Genomic DNA, 23,923 nt, shown 5'->3' with positions numbered 1-23,923 from the left:
GAGATCTAGGGGTGGTTCTAGATAGAAAACTATCACCTGAGGACCACATAAAGAATATTGTGCAAGGAGCCTATGCTATGCTTTCTAACTTCAGAATTGCATTTAAATACATGGATGGCGATATACTGAAGAAATTGTTCATGACTTTTGTTAGGCCAAAGCTAGAATATGCAGCTGTTGTGTGGTGCCCATATCTTAAGAAGCACATCAACAAACTGGAAAAGGTGCAAAGACATGCTACTAAGTGGCTCCCAGAACTGAAGGGCAAGAGCTACGAGGAGAGGTTGGAAGCATTAAATATGCCAAAACTAGAAGACAGAAGAAAAAGAGGTGATATGATCACTACGTACAAAATAGTAACAGGAATTGATAAAATCGACAGGGAAGACTTCCTGAGACCTGGAACTTCAAGAACAAGAGGTCATAGATTTAAACTAGCTAAACACAGATGCCGAAGAAATATAAGAAAATTCACCTTCGCAAATAGAGTGGTAGATGGTTGGAACAAGTTAAGTGAGAAGGTGGTGGAGGCCAAGACCGTCAGTAGTTTCAAAGCGTTATATGACAAAGAGTGCTGGGAAGACGGGACACCATGAGCGTAGCTCTCATCCTGTAACTACACTTAGGTAATTACACACACCCAATTATAGATAGGGGGCAACCAACCAAAGGCAGACCCCCCCCCCCAACCAGGCAGGAAAACAAAACAAAAGAAAAATCTTGCAAGAGGACAACGAACCCGGGCAGAACAGAGCCGGCCATTATAAGAGGTGATAACTAGCTGTGCAGTACCCTGTGCCCCTACCAGTGACGAGAACTGCCTCCTACCCAGAGGCAAACTAGGGCAACAGAAACCTAAGGTGACTCCAAGGACAGCCAAGTACCAAGCAATAAAAGACACAGGAAAGGTAGAGCCCAAGGCAACTTGTGGATGGTGGCCCCAAGCCCCAAGGGCAGTACTTGCTGGGCACCTAGGGAAGAAAATCCTAGGTCCATGCAGCCCGAATGGCTGCATGCACTCCATAAAATATTATTAATGGCCCACACACCACCTGCAGAGAGAGACCATGCCACAAGGCACAGAATCTGAGACCAATTCAGGAGCCAGAGGCACATGACCTGCCAGTATCACATCAGCCAAGAACTAATTATTGGATTGCCGGCGTGAGGGTCTGGGGCTTCTCCAGAGATGACACGGTTACGCAGAGAGCGACACGGCAATGTAATGACGTCGTGCTCGTTTGCTACTTTTCGTTTGGGGAGTTCTGTTCACTCATTCGGCTTGCAGTAACAATATTTTCACCAGAATGGTTTTTTTTTGGGGGCTCCTACCTTTCTGAGTGCTAGACCTGGTCGATGGCAGACACAGAATGCTTCTAACCACACGGGGGTTTCTATAGGCCATTGATCCTCGTGCCTCATCTGAGGGGGCCAGGTTCTGGCTCGTGGTCTCCATGCAATTTGACTGATGCCAGAAAGCTAATAATATCCATGTCAGCCTGGATAGCTCTGGGGAGCCGACAGGGCTCCCCCTAGAAAATATATATTAAAGAGTCTTTTGCAAAGGGTTCCAAGAAAGCTGGCATTGCCTCACCAGCACCTGACTCATTACATGTTGACCCAAATGCATCAACATCTGAGGTTACCTTATCACCATTAATCTCCACTTCAATCAACCCAATACCATCAACATCCACCACCACCTCTTCCATGTAAATAACTATGATACATCAGCAATGATCATCAAGATACCAAGTGGATCAGGACTTCTCTTATTGGTGAGTACAAACAAAATACTGTCACATTTTTGTCATGAACCTGTTAATTTTTTCTCCTTGATATTTTGATAATTTTTCCTACATTTCTTTTTTTTCCCCCAATTTTCTCGTTTATTTTTATTCCAACATATATACAAAAAAAAAAAGCAGCGTTGAATGTAATGAAATGCCAGTTTCTGGATGAGCCCCGAAGGCTTCCTGAACCTATCACAATGATTAAGTGACATATTACTAGGTATCATCAGTCGTGGAGTTCTATTGGCCTACCGGGACCACAAGTCAGAACCTGGTTCCCTCTAGAGAGGCACAGGGATCGATGGCCTATGAACACTTTACATTTACAGTTTATCATCTTTGCCACCTGAGCCTGCCTCGTTTTTGGACTGGGTTCTTTTTTTTTTCTTTTCTTTTTTCAGCTCATTTTATAGTGACCTTTATGGTCCAGGATTGTTTTTGGAAAGAGTTGTTTTGTTTTCGTTAGTCTCCGGCTGTTGAGTTGAGCTTCCTGCTCTGCTCTAGTGCTGTAGATTTTGTTTTGTCCTGAAGGTTGTTTTGTTAGGTTGCAGCCAGCTTGTCCTTTTATGCCGAAGAATGATTCGGCGGGCTTCCAGAGGGGTTCTTTGGTCATGGAAGATGGTTTAGTCAGGGAGGGGGGGTGCATCATGCGTTTTGTCCGGTGGCGGCTTTATGCCGCCACCTTTGTGCCACCGGTTCTGTTTCGGTGGACTCTCTGTAGGTTGATCTGGTTTCCCTGGTTCCCTCTTCCAGGGCTCATATTTCTCAGATTGTCCATAATATCATTAAGTCTAACCAGCCTGCAGTGTATCCTCGTGTTCATGATGACTGGAAGTATGCCGCTTTGATGGCCGTCTTTGGTAATGTCTTGGGTTGATATTCCTGCATGGGGGTTTTGGAGGTCGAACTGTGTGTTGACTGCCAGTTATCTTGTTAACGTTCCTGGTCCCCAGCGGCCTTGTGAAGCTTTGGGTCATATGTCGCAGCCATTCGTCGCTTATTCACCTTGATATCTGCGGTGCTGCTGTCTCCCTGGTAAGTGCCCTATTTTTGTCCTTCTCTGTAGGTTGTCAGCTTCAGGGAGCCAATGGGGCTTCCTTCAGAAAACCAGCATTGAATGTAATGAAATGACAGTTTCTGGGTGAGCCCCGGAGACTCCCTGACCCCCTACCTTCCCCCAGGTTGTCGGAGTGTTTTACCATTAGAGAACTGGATGGTGGGGGACCTGTCTGACTCAGCCTGAATCCCTCATTCCCCAAATGAGGGGAGAAGTTGGGGTAAACTATCAGAGGGGGTTAGTTTCACAAAGAATTGGTTGTTTGTTTTCATTGCTGGGGAGTTCTTTTGGCAAAGTTAGAGATTTTTTTTTTAATCATGCAGTAGTCGGTTTTGATTCGCGTATCTTTCTAGGCGATTCCCTGGTGGTGGTAAAGATGATAAACTTTACATTTAAAGTGTTCATAGGCCATCGCTCCTGTGCCTCTCTAAAGGGGACCAGGTTCTGGCTCGTGGTCCCTGGTAGGCCAATAAAACCCCATGACTTATGACACCTAGTAATATGGCTTTTAATCAGTATGATAGATTCAGGAAGCTGACAGCACTTCCCTCAGAAAAGGAAGAAGTGACCAGAAACCAGACAAAAAAATCGAACTAACCTGGCACCAGCGTGAAAATCAGAACAACACAGAGTATATATAGGAATAGACCTGTATTGAGTGTAATGAAAATACTGTAGCTCTTTCTGGTGGGTCCAAGGTGGCTCCCTGTTACTAGCCACCTATTTGCTTCACACATCAAGTCATACTAAACCCATTGTGTCACTAAAAGCCTATCAGGGTTCAGAGGCCAAAACATGCCCCTTCAGTACAGAGCCGAGGATGCTAGATCACACTAACCAAATAATAAGCCACCAAAAAGGTAAAATGAAACAAAACAGACAACAACAAAGCCTGAACGCCTAAATGCCTGAAAACGACAGTAGTTATGTCACTCATCAATCGAATGGCAACACCAGGAGCTCCCAGACTGTCTGCTGTAGCTCCTCAGTCATTTACCTGGTGTGGTGACATTCATTGTGCTCCAAAAGTCGATGTAGCCTTCCAGATCCTGGTTTTCCAAATCAGTGTTGCTCATCCTTTGGACTATCTTGCAGGGGAGGGAGGGTTAATTTACTTGTTTGTTCTGATTTTGGCATCTGCTTCTTGTGCATGTGCCTGCAAGCTTCACTTCTTGTGTGGACCTTCAGAAACTGTTCATCTCAAGATGCACAGTTTCTGCTTCTTGTGCATGTGTCAGCAAGCCTCACTTCTTGTGTGGACCTTCAGAAACTGTTCATCTCAAGATGCACATGCTTAGTTACCTTCCCTGGGCACTCACTGGTGATGCCTTTGCCCAGCCAAGGTAGCTTTCCTGATGGGTTCAGGTGCCTGTTCCTGAGAAACTGGCCTCCTGTGGAGGGTGCCTCGCCCTGAGTAGTGCATAGGTTTATTTTTACTCTGTTAGGTTCAGGCTTGAGAGCAGTTAGGGTTTTTCTTGTTTGGGAGATGCACAGAGGTTTGTATGCATGTTTTTGAAACCCTGCTCACACCCTTTATAGCCGTCTTTGTCCCTGAAACTGTGTTTGGTATCTGCAGGTGAGGAGCTGCCCGAGGGTACCTGCTTGATGGGGTTCTGGGAGTTGTTCTACTCCCCAAGCCCGGCCTGAGGCCAGGCTTGACTTGAGAAAGATTGGTCCACCAGGCTGTTGCTTGGAGCGGCCCGCAGGCCCACATACCCACCACAGCCCGATTGGTCTGGCACTCCTTGAAGAAAACAATCTTGTTTTCTCTTGAAGATGTCCACGGTTGTTCCGGCAATATTTCTGATGCTCGCTGGTAGGACGTTGAACAACCGCGGACCTCTGATGTTTATACAGTGTTCTCCGATTGTGCCTATGGCACCTCTGCTCTTCACTGGTTCTATTTTGCATTTTCTTCCATATCGTTCACTCCAATATGTTGTTATTTTACTGTGCAGATTTGGGACCTGTCCCTCCAGTATTTTCCATGTGTATACTATTTGGTATCTGTCTCGTCTCCTTTCTAGTGAGTACATTTGGAGAGCTTTGAGACGATCCCAATAATTTAGGTGCTTTATCTCGTCTATGCGTGCCGTATATGTTCTCTGTATTCCCTCTATTTCAGCAATCTCTCCTGCTCTGAAGGGGAAAGTGAGTACTGAGCAGTACTCAAGACGGGAAAACACAAGTGATTTGAAGAGTACAACCATTGTAATGGGATCACTGGACTCTGGACCTGTGGTGGGTGATGTCCATATTCAATTTTAATGATCAAAAGTCTAAATAGCCCCAGCATCTCTTTGGGACAGTTCAAATATGGATCAGTTTGTTGTACAGTATGTTCACCAGTTTGTGGGATGCTCATCAGTTTGTAGGATGCTCATCAGTTTGTTGTACAGTATGTTCAACAGTTTGTAGGATGCACAGTTTTAGGGGAGCCGGTCGGCCGAGCGGACAGCACGCTGGACTTGTGGTCCCGGGTTCGATTCCGGGCGCCGCCGAGAAACAATGGGCAAAGTTTCTTTCACCCTATGACCCTGTTACCTAGCAGTAAAATAGGTACCTGGGTGTTAGTCAGCTGTCACGGGCTGCTTCCTGGAGGTGGAAGCCTGGTCCAGGACCAGGCCGCGGGGACACTAAAAGGCCCCGAAATCATCTCAAGATAACCTCAAGATAACCTCCCGTGTCAATACTATTCAGTCCTTCAACTGACATCCACCTATGTGGACTGCTCCTCGAGTCACTAAGCCCAGTTAATTCCAGATAATTGCTGTCCATCCTTTGGTCTCTGTCCCGTGGGGGCCCATTTGCTTTCTGTATCACTCTAAGGTTTAGTGTTACCATCAAAGTTAACTACCTGTTGTTGATTCCGAGGATTAACGTCCCCAGGGCCCAGCCTCTAGTTTAGTTTAAACTGAACTATAAACTAAACTAAATCAAACCCAACCTAATTCTAATGAAACCCAACCTAATCTAATGATACCTAACCTACCAAATCCAAAACAAACCAAAGCAAACTAAACAAAAGCAAGCCAAGCCTGGCCAGGCCAAACCTAAACTAAATTATACTGAACTAAACTAGTTAATTAGGTTAGGTTTCATTAGATTAGGTTTGATTTTGTTAGGTTAGGTTTCATTGGGTTTGGTTTAGTTTAGTTATGGTTGGTTTTGTTAGGTTAGGTTTCATAAGATTAAATTAGGTTTCATTAGACTGAATTAGGTTTGGTTAGGTTTCATAAGATTAGGTTTGGTTAGGTTTCATAAGATTAGGTTTGGTTAGGTTTCATAAGATTAGGTTTGGTTAGGTTTCATAAGATTAGGTTTGGTTTAGTTAAGTTTTTGTTTTATTAGGTTTCATTGGATTAGGTTTAGTTTAGTTATGTTTTGTTTTGTTAGGTAAGGTTTTATTAGATTAGGATTAGCTTTGTTAGGTTTTGTTTTGTTAAGGAAGGTTTCATTAGATTAGATTAGTTTGGTTTAGTAAGGTTTCATTAGACTAAATTTTTTTTCATTAGATTAGGTTTAATTTAGTTTGGTTTGCTTTCACTAGATTAGTTGTTTATAGGTTTGGTTTCATTAGATTAAGTTTAGTTTGGTTAGGTTTGGTTTAGGTAAGTTTAGTTTGGTTAGGTTTGGTTTAGTTAAGTTTAGTTTGGTTTGGTTTAGTTAAGTTTAGTTTGGTTAGGTTTGGTTTAGTTAAGTTTGGTTAGGTTTGGTTTAGTTAAGTTTAGTTTAGTTTGGTTTGATTAGGTTTGGTTTGGTTTGATTAGGTTTGATTTGGTTTGGTTAGGTTTGGTTTTGTGAGGTTAGGTTTGATTTTGTGAGGTTAGGTTAGGTTTGATTTTGTGAGGTTAGGTTAGGTTTTGTGAGGTTGGGTTTGGTTTTGTGAGGTTGGGTTTGGTTTTGTGAGGTTGGGTTTGGTTTTGTGAGGTTAGGTTTGGTTTTGTGAGGTTGGGTTTGGTTTTGTGAGGTTAGGTTTGGTTTTGTGAGGTTAGGTTTGGTTTTGTGAGGTTAGGTTTGGTTTTGTGAGGTTGGGTTTGGTTTTGTGAGGTTGGGTTTGGTTTTGTGAGGTTAGGTTAGGTTTGGTTTTGTGAGGTTAGGTTTGGTTTTGTGAGGTTGGGTTTGGTTTTGTGAGGTTGGGTTTGGTTTTGTGAGGTTAGGTTAGGTTTGGTTTTGTGAGGTTAGGTTTGGTTTGGTTTTGTGAGGTTAGGTTAGGTTTGGTTTTGTGAGGTTAGGTTTTGTGAGGTTAGGTTTGGTTAGGTTAGGTTTTGTGAGGTTAGGTTTGGTTAGGTTAGTGTTTTGTGAGGTTAGGTTTGGTTAGGTTAGGTTTTGTGAGGTTAAGTTTGGTTAGGATAGGTTTTGTGAGGTTAGGTTTGGTTAGGTTAGGTTTGGTTAGGTTAGGTTTGGTTAGGTTAGGTTTGGTTAGGTTAGGTTTGGTTAGGTTTGGTTTGGTTAGGTTAGGTTTTGTGAGGTTTTGTAAGGTTAGGTTTGGTTTTGTGAGGTTAGGTTTGGTTAGGTTAGGTTTTGTGAGGTTTTGTAAAGTTAGGTTTGGTTTTGTGAGGTTAGGTTTGGTTAGGTTGGGTTTTGTGAGGTTAGGTTATGTTTGGTTTGGTGAGGTTTGGTTAGGTTAGGTTTGGTTTTGAGGTTTGGTTAGGTTAGGTTTGGTTTTGTGAGGTTAGGTTTGGTTAGGTTAGGTTTGGTTAGGTTAGGTTTTGTGAGGTTAGGTTTTGTGAGGTTAGGTTTGGTTAGGTTAGGTTTTGTGAGGTTAGGTTTGGTTAGGTTAGTGTTTTGTGAGGTTAGGTTTGGTTAGGTTAGGTTTTGTGAGGTTAAGTTTGGTTAGGATAGGTTTTGTGAGGTTAGGTTTGGTTAGGTTAGGTTTGGTTAGGTTAGGTTTGGTTAGGTTTGGTTTTGTGAGGTTAGGTTTGGTTTTGTGAGGTTAGGTTTGGTTTTGTGAGGTTAGGTTTGGTTTTGTGAGGTTAGGTTTGGTTTTGTAAGGTTTGGTTTTGTAAGGTTAAGTTTAGTTTAGCTAGGTTTTGTTTTGTTAGATTAGGTTAGGCATCATTGGATTAGGTTTAGTTTAGTTTGGATAGGTTTTGTTAGGTTTCATTAGATTAAGTTTGGTTTAGTTTTTTTGTTTTGTTAGATTAGGTTTTGTTTTGTTTTGTTAGATTAGGCTTAGCTTAGTTAGGTTTTCTTTTGTTTTGTTAGATTAGGTTAGCTTAGGTTTGTTTTGTTTTGTTAGTTTAGGTTTCATTCGATCAGGTTTGGTTTGGTTAGGTTAGGTTTTGTTTCGTTAGATTTGGTTTCATTAGATTAGGTTTGGTTTAGTTTTGTTTGATTTCATCAGATTAGGTTTGGTTTGCTTTAGTTTGGTTAGGTCTTGTTTTGTTTTGTTAGGTTATGTTTCATTAGATTAGGTTTGGTCTGGTTTAGTTTGGCTTTATTAGATTTGGTTTTGTTTAGTTAGGTTAGGTTAGCTTTAGTTATATTTGGTGTGGTTAGTTTTGGTTATGTTAATTTGGGTTTGGTTAAATTTAGTTAGGTTTGGTTTGGTTAAATTTAGTTGGGTTTCGTTAGGTTTGGCTAGGTTAAAATACGTTAGTACAAGTTTGTTTCAGCTGCATTATCAATTGACTCAGGAGATTAAAAATTGTCCAGCACGATTTTAAATTTGGGCACACATTCTTCTGCACCTATGTGCAGAAATCTATGACCTCTTGTTCTTTAAGAACAAGAGGTCATAGATTTAAACTAGCTAAACACAGATGCCGAAGAAATATAAAAAAATTCACTTTCGCAATCAGAGTGGTAGACGGTTGGAACAAGTTAGGTGAGAAGGTGGTGGAGGCCAAGACCGTCAGTAGTTTCAAAGCATTATAAGACAGAGTGCTGGGAAGACGGGACACCACGAGCGTAGCTCTCATCCTGTAACTACACTTAGGTAATTACCTCTACCCAGTGCTACCCAAAGCCTCCTAGCATTACTATGTAATGAAAAAGTTCTGTATGTATGTATGTATGTATGTATGTATGTATGTATGTATGTATGTATGTATGTATGTATGTATGTATGTATGTATGTATGTATATACTAACTATAGTGTTGGTGCTGAATGCAGAACATGAAAAGAAACATTTTTACTCTGAAATAACTTAATGTTATTCTGAATTGAAACACGAATAAGAGGCAGGTGACACCATAGGAAGTCGACAATCCAAGCAACAGTGTTGTGCAGCAACTTATCCAAGATATATTGTTGCCTGGAGTGTTTGCTGGCATATTAGCCTCCTGTTCGCAGTGATCCATCATTACACTCTTCTGTTGAAATTGTCGCAAATTTAATGGGTGATATTAACTAGTAGAATCGTATTTACAATAATATTTAGCATAACGCTCCACAACAGTGTCGCTTGGATAGTCGACTTCCTATGGCATCACCTGCCACACATTTTCCTCTAATTTTGTTATGAAATGAGATTATTCCCGAGTAAATTTTTTTTTTCACATTCTACATTCAGCAGCAACATTATAGTGGGTAAATATGCAACATTTCTTTATTACTTAGGTAATGCTAGGAGGCTTTGGGAAACATTGGGTACCTTCAGGTGGCTTTGGGTAATTATACGGTCCACACAGGAGACATTCCAGATTCATCTTCCTTTATAAGCTGAATGTTTTGATAAAAGAGCATCACAACATGTTTTCTCTTGACTTCCCTGCTTGTTGATGTCCTAAACAACATATTTCCTGCATTTTCTGACGCACTAGTAGCAGAATGCCCAAAATGTGCAGATATAAAATGGTGAAATAGAGGGGAGGGTTTTGTCTGCCTTGGCTAAACAAAAACAAAACACCAATCGTGCACCTGGCAACTCCATGGCCAGCTGCTGAACTACATAGACTGGGGCTGGATCGCAAACGAATATATGAAATAAATGAACGATTGAGGTCCGATAGCAAGATCAGGGAGTGCAGTACTCTTCTTTGTATCCTTGCCTATGTCTGAAGGATAATACAGTACTGTATTTTGTATCACAGTCTATGTATGATATGAGGAAGAGGAAACGTACTGAAGGAAGCACGATACTTTGGGAGACTAAGCTTTTCACACTAGATTCATATTTTACTTTCTTGACTATTACACTCTGTGTTCTGTTAGTGAGGATGTTAAAGCACTACCTCACTACATTGCCAGTATAATTCCTTTTGTGAAAAAATAACACCATGGTCACATCTGTCGAAAGCTTTTGGAAAATCTGCGTATATTACATCAGCGTTATGTTTGTCTTCCATGGCATCAAAGGCCATGTCATAGTGGTTTAGCAATTGTGAGACAGGAGCACCCTGTTTTAGACCAATGTTACCAAGGGTTATGTAGACACTTACTCCCATGTGTTTTGTGACCTTACTTCTTGGCACTCTTAAGATTTTTATGACGTGCAAAGTTAAGAGCTATTGGTTAATAATTTTTTGTGTTAGCTTTTCTACCTCCTTTGTGAAGTGAGACAATCCCCACTGTTTTAATATGTCAAGGATAACATCAGCATGTAGGATCTGTCTCCAAAAGATGTTTAGGGCCTGTGATAGTGGTGTTTTGCAATTCTTGACGAATATAGAATTCCAGGAGTCTGGATCTGGTGCAAAGTGCATGGTCTATGCTACTTCAAAGTTGAGTGGGGTTAGGGTAACATCTATATGGTTCGATGGTGGTGTCAAATTCATCATGCTTTCATTTGGATCATTGATCTACAATGTCTTTAAGCATTCACTGAAAACAATCGCACTGTAACCTTAGTATTTCCCTCATTTCATTGCTGTCTTCTGTGAAGGTTCTATCACCCTTGTACAAGGGCCCAATACAGGATGTAGTTTTTGTTCTAGATTTTGCAAGGAGAAAAAATATTTTAGATTCCTCTCTAGTTTCCTTATGGTCTTTTGCTCTCTTTGTCTCTCCTGGATTTTATGATTCTTGCAACCTAAGCTCATTTGTTTCTATTTCTCTACATAGCTTTCTTTGTCATTCTTGCAATAGAGTGGAGCATTTTAGATGTTCTACAATTTGTTTTCTTTGCTTATAAAAGGAATGCCATTCTCGTTCCAATTTGCATCTTTTTCTCTTTCTCCTTAGTGACTTGCACATATTTCAAGTGTTACTGTGGCTATTTTCTCCAGGAACTGGTTCTAGTTTGCATTATCTAGCTGTCTTTCCTAGCATATTTCTGTAATTACCTAAGTGTAGTTACAGGATGAGAGCTACGCTCGTGGTGTCCCGTCTTCCCAGCACTCTTTGTCATATAATGCTTTGAAACTACTGACGGTCTTGGCCTCCACCACCTTCTCCCCTAACTTGTTCAAACCGTCTACCACTCTCTTTGCAAAAGTGAATTTTCTTATATTTCTTCGGCATCTGTGTTTAGCTAGTTTAAATCTATGACCTCTTGTTCTTAAAGTTCTGTGAGGGTTTGCAGTTGCTAGTTAATCTGTTATTGAATTAGCTGAATTCTCCTCCTCTTGGATGCGAAGCTGGTTACACAGGTCTATTACTCATGCATGTCTGAACTTCAATTAGAGTGTAACTGAGTAACATGTATTTGTCATCATTATGTCCCTAATCAGTTATCTTGAGGTTATCTTGAGATGATTTCGGGGCTTTAGTGTTCCCGCGGTCCGGTCCTCGACCAGGCCTCCACCCCCAGGAAGCAGCCCGTGACAGCTGACTAACACCCAGGTACCTATTTTACTGCTAGGTAACAGGAGCATAGGGTGAAAGAAACTCTGCCCATTGTTTCTTGCCGGCGCCTGGGATAGAACCCAGGACCACAGGATCACAATTCCAGCGTGCTGTCTGCTCGGCCGACTCGGCTCCCAGTTCATCATTGTTTGTAAAAATATGATCTTAGGAGTGTTCTTTCCTAGTTGGTTCTACTGTTTCCTGGTTTAAGGCAAATATGTCACACATCTGCAAAAAGTCAGCTGTGTGTGACTGTTTACTTAAACTGCTTCCTGGGATTCTCTCAGGTATAACTGTATTTGCCACATTTTTCCATTTTAAGTACCATAATTTGACGTTGCCAAACCAGATAATGTTTGGGGCAGGATTTGTGAGGTTTTCCAAGCAGTATTTTATTTTCATACGTTAGCCTTTAACTGCTGAGGATTTGCATCTGGTGATTTACACATAAGGATAATCACCACATTTAGAATTTCTATTTTGTGTATGAGCACTTCCACCATATCATTTGTGTTGTTTAGCAGCTGTGTGTGTGTGTGTGTGTGTGTGTGTGTGTGTCCGATGTACAGGCTGACCCCACCCCTGTAGCCTATGGTTTCTATCCCATCTGAAAAGATTGAATTCTGGTATCTCCTTGTCATGATAGTCCTTTGTGTGGTTTCAGTCAAAGCTGCAAACGTGCATCTGCCTCATTTAGGAGACCAGTTAGAAAGCGGACTTTGTTTTGCATGTTTCGATGTCTTAAATGTTGGCGAATAAGAAAGATGTTATCATATTTGTGGAAGTGCTGGGTATTTAACTTGGTGTTAATATCTGTGGTTGTGGAAGGGGTGTTACACTTTGCATCCTGTCTAGTATTAGACCTAGTTGATGGTAGAGTTTGGACATTTCTTGCCATTCTTTTCCTTTCTCATACTAAATAATGCCACTAGTATGTATAATTTCATAATTCATAATTGCACTCTTGATTTATTCACTTGGTTCCTTTGATATGAAATGCTGAGCAATCTCTTAAAATATTCCTTCTTGTATAGTCAACTTTTACACAATTTTGGATGGAAAAATTTGCAATTTTCAGAGCAGCATAGCAGCAGAGCAGCAGTATTTAGGATATTTCTGCAGTTTCTCGGGTGTTTATATTTACATGTTCCATTAGCTCTTCCTGATAGCCCATATTTACATGCACACCGGGCATAATATTGACATTCCCAGTTCATGCTTTGTTGGGTTGTGCTGGTTTATCTGTAGTGTTGCACTTTGTGTTGGCTCTTTGCTGAAACATGTTGGTCAAGGTCTTGTAGATTCATATTGTTGCTTGGTCCCTTCCTTAACTGCTCTTAATATTACTGTCTCTCTGGCCACATCTGTTGCTTGGTCCCTTCCTTAACTGCTCTTAATATTACTGTCTCTCTGGCCACATCTGTTGCATGGTCCCTACCTTAACTGCTCTTAATATTACTTTCTCTCTGGCCACACCTGTTGCTTGGTCACTTCCTTAACTGCTCGTAATATTACTTTTTCTCTGGCCACACCTGTTGCTTGGTTACTTCCTTAACTGCTCTTAATATTACTTTCTCTCTGGCCACACCTGTTGCTTGGTCACTTCCTTAACTGCTCGTAATATTACTTTTTCTCTGGCCACACCTGTTGCTTGGTCACTTCCTTAACTGCTCTTAATATTACTTTCACTCTGGCCACACCTGTTGCTTGGTCACTTCCTTAACTGCTCTTAATATTACTTTCACTCTGGCCACACCTGTTGCTTGGTCACTTCCTTAACTGCTCTTAATATTACTTTCACTCTGGCCACACCTGTTGCTTGGTCACTTTCTTAACTGCTCGTAATATTACTGTCTCTCTGGCCACACCTGTTGCTTGGTCACTTCCTTAACTGCTCTTAATATTACTATCTCTCTGGCCACATCTGTTGCTTGGTCACTTCTTTAACTGCTCTTAATATTACTTTCACTCTGGCCACACCTGTTGCTTGGTCACTTCCTTAACTGCTCGTAATATTACTGTCTCTCTGGCCACATCTGTTGCTTGGTCACTTCCTTAACTGCTCTACTCTCTCTGGCCACACCTGTTGCTTGGTCACTTCCTTAACTGCTCTTAATATTAATTTCACTCTGGCCACACCTGTTGCTTGGTCACTTCCTTAACTGCTCTACTCTCTCTGGCCACACCTGTTGCTTGGTCACTTCCTTAACTGCTCTTAATATTACTTTCACTCTGGCCACACCTGTTGCTTGGTCACTTCCTCAACTGCTCTTAATATTACTCTCTCTGTCCACATCTGTTGCTTGTTCACTTCCTTAACTGCTTTTAATATTACTCTCTCTGGCCACACCTGTTGCTTGGTCACTTCCTTAACTGCTCGTAATATTACTGTCTCTCTGGCCACACCTGTTGCTTGGTCACTTCCTTAACTGCTCTTAATATTACTATCTCTCTGGCCACATCTGTTGCTTGGTCACTTCCTTAACTGCTCTTAATATTACTTTCACTCTGGCCACACCTGTTGCTTGGTCACTTCCTTAACTGCTCTTAATATTACTTTCACTCTGGCCACATCTGTTTCTTGTTCACTTCCTTAACTGCTTTTAATATTACTCTCTCTGGCCACACCTGTTGCTTGGTCACTTCCTTAACTGCTCTTAATATTACTCTCTCTGGCCACATCTGTTGCTTGGTCACTTCCTTAACTGCTTTTAATATTACTTTCTCTGGCCACATCTGTTGCTTGGTCACTTCCTTAACTGCTTTTCATATTACTTTCTCTGGCCACATCTGTTGCTTGGTCACTTCCTTAACTGCTCTTAATATTACTCTCTCTGGCCACTTGTGCATGGGGGTTAGCAGCATATCCTCCTTGCACTTTCCTATATCCTGTGTAACCATTTCTAGCCTTTCTAATGAAGCCTCTTTTCCATGCTGAATTTCCTTGCCTAACCTAGTGAACTCACTACCATCTGGATTTGATTTAACTTCCAAGAGCTATCTTGAATACTTTATTTTCCTCCTCCAGGACTTTTCCTATAGTTTCCTAGTGATTCTTATATTCGCATAATTCCCTTATATGACCAAAGTTGTAACTTTGCTTCTTATGCTTTCATTACTGCTGCTCAAATGTGTGACTCTTTCCACGTGATTCTTTACAATGATTGCTATTTTGCCAACCTGTTGTGAAAGCCACTCCTGTTAATATTTTCCTCGTCAAAAACCACCAAAATTAATTTCTCTTCTGCTTAGTTCTTCATGCCGGCAGCCATCTTTGTTTTGGTCACCACATGCTCCCTCACTATTTTCTTCAAAAACACTGTTTCTGCAACTTTGTTTTGGCTTCCATCTGTTTGGCAGGTATTCATACATGTTTATGCACTTTTCATTCTGATATTTCCTATTTACCCCAGCAAAATTTAAAAAACATTGGAGCTCCCCAGCCCTCAACCCTCCCACAAGAACGTGCATGTGTTTACATGCCACACTTGTTGCGTGAACTTTGGTAATCACTCGCTTCAAGCTGTGTGTGTTTAGGGAAGCCCTACCCTAAGCTCTCGTCTAGTGCCGTCTCTGCCCTGACAAGGCGACATCCCTAGTGGGGTTCAGGAGTTCGTCCCTGTAAAGGGCTTCCTGTTGTGTAGGTTGCCTTGCCCTGAGTAGCGCAAGTGTCACTCACTCCTCTGTAAGACTCTGAGGTTAAGAGAAATTCTGAGGATTGTTGATTAAATGAGGCACTAGAGTTCACGTGCTTGTACATACAACAAGCTGCTGATGCCTTCCATAGTTGCGCTTATCCTGAGGTTGTGCTAGTTGTTTTTTAGGAGGGAAGTTTTCCTAGTAATTACCTAAGTGTAGTTACAGGATGAGAGCGTCTGTAGTGTAGTGTAGATGTAGTGTCTGGGATGTCCTGCTTGGTCCTTACCTTCTGGCCCTGGCAAGCTCTGCAGGTTTTCAGTGTTGCTCATTATGAATTGACCTGCTGAGCCTGCATTTGCTACTCATGACATTGAGTGATATCTGGTTTGCTACAAAATGATGGCATTTGTACTCTCATTCTGCCGCCTGTTGGGTGGGTATTTCCCTTTACCCCGAGGCCTGTAACAATTGGGTTCATTGTTTCTTTGAGTATAGTTTGTCCTTTTCCCCTTGTTCATGAAAAAGGACTGAGAGGGACATGGATGTCAGGAATCCATGTCCCTCTCTACGATGTGTGGGAGACACTCAGCAGCAGACTGCAGAAAGGTAGGGGGTGGTGACTCAGTCAAGGTCTCTGAAGCAACAACATGGACAAAATTTGTATTTTATAGTGAGCAAAGTACCGTGAATATGCAGGATCATAATTACCACAATGTAGTAGACCATTAGGGTTTCAAAAGAGTAACTTTGATTTTGTCAAGTCGAAGCACCATGGGTTAACATCCAACATGTATTGTATTCACACTGGGAAGTAACATGTTCCTGGACAGGACATATGACTTCCCAGAGGCTGAGATCGGGAAGATTCAGTTGTCAAATATCATTTTTATTATAGAGCAGAAGGCGTAAATATGTTTACCACAAGGAGACCACAGACAGCGTTGGTCTCCATTCTTCCTCAGCAGACACTCGAAAGAACTCGCTAACAAAGCCTGCTGGATTTTAATAAAGCACTCAAGCTTCACCAGTGCAGCAAAATAGCTGCCATAAGAAGTCCATAGTTCTGTGGCCCACATCACTCCACAGTACAGTATTACGGCCAGCATCCAAGAAAATCGTTCACCCATGCTACAAGCATCCTTTACCGAATGTTAACATTTCCGTAAAAGTTCATCATGCAGAACCCTGCTGAAATGCTTTCTTCAAATTTGCGAACAGTATATACCACCTTCTCATTCTTCTCTCTCCTGCATAATTTGTTAGTTGCTTAATAGCTATAACATCTATTTCTACTAAACCCAAAAAACTTAAAAGCAATAAATACTTTCAGATAATCATTTCAGACATGTTAGTACTCATCCTGACTCAATGGTTAATAAGCACTAAGTTATTATATAACTTAAGTAATACACATGAGGTATATAATACTGTACAATGATAAAGAACAAATACCTTGCCCGGATAACTGCCACAATAAACCACCATTAATATGTGAAGCTGTACAGTTAGATATTGGAAGCAAGCTACCAAACAACACATGTCTTACACCTTATGAGAACTGTTGATAGATGTTAGTTGAGCACTTGAAGCATACCTGCCCTCTTTCTGAGGGGTTAAACCGTATAGTACCGTTGATGATATAACAATCGACGCTCCAATGACAAACTGTGTGGACGGAGCAGCATCTCCTAGGACCAGCCACGAGACCAGAGTAGACATTACAATAGACAATGATGTAGCAAATCCCTTCAGGATGTTGTCGGCATACTTCATTGCCACAGACACTACCAGCCCACCAAATGCCTGAAATAATATTTACATTAGATAAATATTTAACGGCAACCAAGTTTAAAATTGCAGTAACAACTGCAATTTAAACATTATTGACAAAGTACCAAGTATGTACTGCTCTGCTACTTTATAGTAAATAAAGGTGATGTAGAAAAGCTGTTGTATGGGTATTGTTACCTTGAAGCACCTCAAAGTAACAATACCCATACAACAGCTTTTCTACATCACCTTTATTTACTATAAAGTAGCAGAGCAGTACATACTTGGTACTTTGTCAATAATGTTTAAATTATACATTTTCTTTTTAACGTTATTTCCACAAGTTATCATTCTCAATTACTGAACTGTACACTACCATTTCATACATATTTTTATTAATACATCTTTTTTTTGCACGCAAACATGTGACAATTCTTTCATTAACCCTTCAACAGCACAATACATACATATATGATTTGACATAAAATAATTTTAGATAAGTTTTTAAAACTTGCACAAACACTTTCCAGTTTTTTGTTTTTTTTTTGCTTAATCAACTAGGCAAAAATGTTCCAACTTTGTATAAATGTTTACAGCATAACTTGAAAAACAAGAAAATCAAAATTTTAAAATTGAATATTCAAAACCTCAGATTTTCAATTCAGAATAACAAATATGAACTATCACCAATTATTCATTTAATGTTGTTGTTCTCTCAGAATAGCATATGATCTTCATTTTCATCAAATTAGAATATAGGTTTCCAGTATAGTAATGTAAAAAAAATCGTCAATAAGGTATTTGAAATACTGTAGACACTCAATTATCCAGGATTCGAATATTCGGAAAACGCCCTTATACGGCCAAAATCGTGACCGGAAAATGTTCTCAATATCCAGCCAAAATGTCCATCGGAGCCGGATAAAAAATCGGAGCGGGTTAACTTGCGGCCATTCAGCCGCATGGTGTAGGAGGGGGTAGGGTGGGTGGGTGGGTGGTGTCGGGGGAGCGGGGAGCATTGGGAGGGACCACCTTGGGGATAACATCAGGGAGGGAGTTGGCCACGGAGGGAGGGAGTTGGTCACGGAGGAAGGGAGTTGGTCACGGAGGAAGGGAGTTGGTCACGGAGGAAGGGAGTTGGTCACGGAGGAAGGGAGTTGGTCACGGAGGAAGGGAGTTGGTCACGGAGGAAGGGAGTTGGTCACGGAGGAAGGGAGTTGGACACGGAGGAAGGGAGTTGGTCACGGAGGAAGGGAGTTGGTCACGGAGGAAGGGAGTTGGTCACGGAGGAAGGGAGTTGGTCACGGAGGAAGGGAGTTGGTCACGGAGGAAGGAAGAACTGTTGTGTGTGTGAGAGACTCGCGTTAAGCCTAACAAAGGAAGGTGGAGTTGGCGGTGTTGCAAGAATTATATTGTCTTCTTATTGCTGTGGAGAGCTAGTTACAAGTATTAATTAAATAACATTATAATAGTTGAACAGTACAGTACAGTATTTGATTTGCTATTTATTCATTTAAATACTTACAATAAAATAAAATAGGATTTAACAGAACTTAAGGCGCATATGTTAAAGTCATCGTACAGCGTGTCAACACCCACGTGTCGACACTTGTGGAGGGGAGATGGGAAGGCTGGCGTGAGGTGGGGGAGGGGGGGGGGGGGTGACCAGGCAGGAGATCACACATGTCATCTGTGTCTGTTTCAGTGTTGCCAACTCACCCACCTGTTCACCCACTTCCCTACCCACCCACCTGCCAATCCATCCACCCATCTGTTCACCTACCTGCCTGATAGCCCACCCAGCTACCTGTTCACCCATCTGCCTGCTTGCCCACCCACCCACCTGTTCACCCATCTGCCTGCTTGCCCACCCACCCACCTGAACACTTGTCCACCCAACCACCTGTTCACCCACCTACCTGCCCACCCACCTACCTGCCAAATCCACCTACCCACCTGTTCACCCACCTGCCTGCTCACCCACTTGCCTGCTCGAACCTGTTCATCCACCAAGCCCATCTGCCTGCCATCCACTCATCCAAAACCCACCTATTCCTGCCTGCACACCCACTTTCCCTGCCCACCTACCAGCTAGGCAGCTAACCACCCACCCAGCCCCACACACTAATTAGTGTGATAATTCAAATCAAGAGTGTGGTATAAAAATTGTTGGAAATGGTCCCTTTTGGACTCATATGTGAAAAAGTACTATTATCCGGAATACGTGATTATCCGGCTGGGGGTTATTCCCATATAGTTCGGATAATCGAGTGGAGACAATATGTGGCAAATTTAGAAAAAAAAATTATAACTCCAAATGTATAAAGTTTATGGAAAATCCATTCTGATGGGATTGTAGAAAAGACAGCTGAGCACACAATATGTCAAAATAGTGACAATCGGTAAAAAACGAGAATTTTAGAAGCACTCAAAGATGACACACTATTTTCAGAGATAATTGAAGTTGAAGTTATCAACAATGAATAAAGGTAGTTTTAATTTGCTAATATAATTGTAAGTTTTAATAAACATTGTCTGGCATTCGTACTCGAATATGTGAAAGTTGTAGGTCAATATGTGTTGAAATGACATCAAGGAATAATAACCGCAAAAAACACAAAATATAGGGATAATTATAATGATTTAGGGGATATATTTAGGGTATACTTTATATAAATGAAAAAGCCCTAATTTGGTCCCTAATCATCAAAACAACCTAAAGAGACAAAGAAAAGAGTTTAAAAAAAAAGATAAAATATCAGCCAAAAAAAATTAAAAGTCCCAAGTTTTGTCAGTTGTGACCGACTTATTTGTCGACCAATTTCACTCTGTCTTCACATAGTTAGGGAAATATAAGCATTCTCCAGGATGTTAGGGTTACAACACAATCAGGTAATAAACAAAGGAGAAAAAATAACTAAAATCTTAAAAAAAAAAATATTTTTGGGACATTGATGAAAGTAACATATACTAACACTGGACAATGTATTTATATGATCTATAACAAAATAGAGCATAATAGCATAGTTACTCATTATTATTTGTGTTATTATGTATTACTCAGCAATGATATAGAAGCACCAGCTGCATAACTGTAGCCTCTGTTTAACGCAACAGTAAAATGTGTACTTGGATGAAAAAACGATTCTTCGCGGCAGGGGATCGTATTCCAGGGACCATAGGATTAAGGACTTGCCCGAAACGCTACGCGTACTAGTGGCTCTACAAGAATGTAACAACTCTTGTATATATCTCAAAAAAAAAAAAAAAAAAAAAAAAAAAAAAAAAAAAAAAAAATATCCACTTTGTGGACACTTCTTACTACTGTTCTTCTTCATTGAGTGTCGGACAGGTGCTTGTATCTCTTTATTACTGCATAATCCTTCAGTTCCAGTTATTAGGAGATGTTCTCCTTATCAACAAAACGTTCTTATTTTTTAGAAATTCGTCTAAAATAATTTTTTGGAAATAATTTGATGAAAGTTTCAGGACACTGAAGCCAATAAGTTGGAGATTTGTTTAACATTTTTAAGTTTTTTTACATAATTCAAATATATTTCACAATAAGGTCCTCAATATGTGCGGAAATATGCTCGGTCTAAGGGTTAATTGCCATAACTAACAAGCAAAATTTTTCAGCAAAGGACGAAACCAAATTTTAATCTTCAAGAATAAAATTCGAAAAGCAGCAAAGACATTGAACAAATTCTTCATCACTGTTATTGATGTTAAAGAGTTGGCACATAAATATCAATGAAAAGACATCAATGAGTTGTGAGCAAACGTTAACCTTCTATACTGGTTTCTGGCCCTTGAGCCAGAAACTTCAGTCCACCCCCCTTGAGCCAGAACCTTCAGTCCTCCCCCCCCTTGAGCCAGAACCCCACAGTCCACCCCCCTTGAGCCAGAACCTTCAGTCCTCCCCCCCTTGAGCCAGAACCCCACAGTCCACCCCCCTTGAGCCAGAACCTTCAGTCCACCCCCTTGAGCCAGAACCTTCAGTCCTCCCCCCCTTGAGCCAGAACCCCACAGTCCACCCCCCTTGAGCCAGAACCTTCAGTCCACCCCCCCTTGAGCCAGAACCCCACAGTCCACCCCCCTTGAGCCAGAACCTTCAGTCCTCCCCCCCTTGAGCCAGAACCTTCAGTCCACCCCCCTTGAGCCAGAACCTTCAGTCCACCCCCCCTTGAGCCAGAACCCCACAGTCCACCCCCCTTGAGCCAGAACCTTCAGTCCTCCCCCCCTTGAGCCAGAACCCCACAGTCCACCCCCCTTGAGCCAGAACCTTCAGTCCACCACCCCCCTTGAGCCAGAACCCACAGTCCACCCCCCCCTTGAGCCAGAACCCACAGTCCACCCCCCTTGAGCCAGAACCCACAGTCCACCCCCCTTGAGCCAGAACCCCACAGTCCACCCCCCTTGAGCCAGAACCTTCAGTCCACCCCCCTTGAGCCAGAATCTTCAGTCCACCCCCCTTGAGCCAGAACCCCACAGTCCACCCCCCTTGAGCCAGAACCTTCAGTCCACCACCCCCCTTGAGCCAGAACCCACAGTCCACCCCCCCTTGAGCCAGAACCCACAGTCCACCCCCCTTGAGCCAGAACCCACAGTCCACCCCCCTTGAGCCAGAACCCTCAGTCCACCCCCCTTGAGCCAGAACCCACAGTCCACCCCCCTTGAGCCAGAACCCACAGTCCACCCCCCTTGAGCCAGAACCCTCAGTCCAACCCCCTTGAGCCAGAACCCACAGTCCACCCCCCTTGAGCCAGAACCCACAGTCCACCCCCCTTGAGCCAGAACCCACAGTCCACCCCCCTTGAGCCAGAACCCACAGTCCACCCCCCTTGAGCCAGAACCCACAGTCCACCCCCCTTGAGCCAGAACCCACAGTCCACCCCCCTTGAGCCAGAACCCACAGTCCACCCCCCTTGAGCCAGAACCCACAGTCCACCCCCCTTGAGCCAGAACCCACAGTCCACCCCCCTTGAGCCAGAACCCACAGTCCACCCCCCTTGAGCCAGAACCTTCAGTCCACCCCCCTTGAGCCAGAACCCCACAGTCCACCCCCCCTTGAGCCAGAACCCACAGTCCACCCCCCTTGAGCCAGAACCTTCAGTCCTCCCCCCCTTGAGCCAGAACCCCACAGTCCACCCCCCTTGAGCCAGAACCTTCAGTCCACCACCCCCCTTGAGCCAGAACCCACAGTCCACCCCCCTTGAGCCAGAACCTTCAGTCCTCCCCCCCTTGAGCCAGAACCTTCAGTCCTCCCCCCCTTGAGCCAGAACCTTCAGTCCACCCCCCCTTGAGCCAGAACCTTCAGTCCTCCCCCCTTGAGCCAGAACCTTCAGTCCACCCCCCTTGAGCCAGAACCTTCAGTCCTCCCCCCCTTGAGCCAGAACCCACAGTCCACCCCCCTTGAGCCAGAACCCTCAGTCCACCCCCCTTGAGCCAGAACCCACAGTCCACCCCCCTTGAGCCAGAACCCACAGTCCACCCTCCTTAAGCCAGAACCCTCAGTCCACCCCCCTTGAGCCAGAACCCACAGTCCACCCCCCTTGAGCCAGAACCCACAGTCCACCCCCCTTGAGCCAGAACCCTCAGTCCAACCCCCTTGAGCCAGAACCCACAGTCCACCCCCCTTGAGCCAGAACCCACAGTCCACCCCCCTTGAGCCAGAACCCACAGTCCACCCCCCTTGAGCCAGAACCCACAGTCCACCCCCCTTGAGCCAGAACCCACAGTCCACCCCCTTGAGCCAGAACCTTCAGTCCTCCCCCCCTTGAGCCAGAACCTTCAGTCCTCCCCCCTTGAGCCAGAACCTTCAGTCCACCCCCCTTGAGCCAGAACCTTCAGTCCACCACCACCCTTGAGCCAGAACCCACAGTCCACCCCCCCTTGAGTCAGAACCCACAGTCCACCCCCCTTGAGCCAGAACCCACAGTCCACCCCCCTTGAGCCAGAACCCACAGTCCACCCCCCTTGAGCCAGAACCCACAGTCCACCCCCCTTGAGCCAGAACCCACAGTCCACCCCCCTTGAGCCAGAACCCACAGTCCACCCCCCTTGAGCCAGAACCCACAGTCCACCCCCCTTGAGCCAGAACCCTCAGTCCACCCCCCTTGAGCCAGAACCCACAGTCCACCCCCCTTGAGCCAGAACCCACAGTCCACCCCCCCTTGAGCCAGAACTCACAGTCCACCCCCTTGAGCCAGAACCCACAGTCCACCCCCCTTGAGCCAGAACCCACAGTCCAACCCCCTTGAGCCAGAACCCACAGTCCACCCCCCTTGAGCCAGAACCCTCAGTCCACCCTTCAAGCCAGAACCCACAGTCCACCCCCCTTGAGCCAGAACCCTCAGTCCACCCCCCTTGAGCCAGAACCCTCAGTCCACCCTTCAAGCCAGAACCCACAGTCCACCCCCCTTGAGCCAGAACCCTCAGTCCACCCTTCAAGCCAGAACCCACAGTCCACCCCCCTTGAGCCAGAACCCTCAGTCCACCCTTCAAGCCAGAACCCACAGTCCACCCCCCTTGAGCCAGAACCCTCAGTCCACCCTTCAAGCCAGAACCCACAGTCCACCCCCCTTGAGCCAGAACCCTCAGTCCACCCTTCAAGCCAAAACCCACAGTCCACCCCCCCTTGAGCCAGAACCCTCAGTCCACCCTTCAAGCCAAAACCCACAGTCCACCCCCCCTTGAGCCAGAACCCTCAGTCCACCCTTCAAGCCAAAACCCACAGTCCACCCCCCTTGAGCCAGAACCCTCAGTCCACCCCCCTTGAGCCAGAACCCACAGTCCACCCCCCTTGAGCCAGAACCCACAGTCCACCCCCCCTTGAGCCAGAACCCTCAGTCCACCCTTCAAGCCAAAACCCACAGTCCACCCCCCTTGAGCCAGAACCCTCAGTCCACCCCCCTTGAGCCAGAACCCAC

At 43.8% G+C, this 23,923-nt stretch overlaps 1 protein-coding gene across 1 annotated transcript in view; it reads right to left on the bottom strand.

Moving 5' to 3' along the window:
- LOC123745511 (UDP-N-acetylglucosamine transporter) overlaps nt 1-23,923 on the bottom strand; it is a 105,804-nt gene that overhangs the window by 21,442 nt on the left and 60,439 nt on the right. The window contains exon 7 of the mRNA XM_069311961.1: nt 16,768-17,024. Coding sequence (XP_069168062.1) covers nt 16,768-17,024 — 257 coding nt within the window. The remainder of the gene's footprint in view (nt 1-16,767; nt 17,025-23,923) is intronic.

The sequence above is a fragment of the Procambarus clarkii genome, chromosome 71, assembly GCF_040958095.1.
Source record: "Procambarus clarkii isolate CNS0578487 chromosome 71, FALCON_Pclarkii_2.0, whole genome shotgun sequence".
NCBI lineage: Eukaryota > Metazoa > Arthropoda > Malacostraca > Decapoda > Cambaridae > Procambarus > Procambarus clarkii.
The sequence above is the reverse complement of the archived record's forward strand: the minus strand, read 5'-3'. Positions and strand labels throughout refer to the sequence as shown.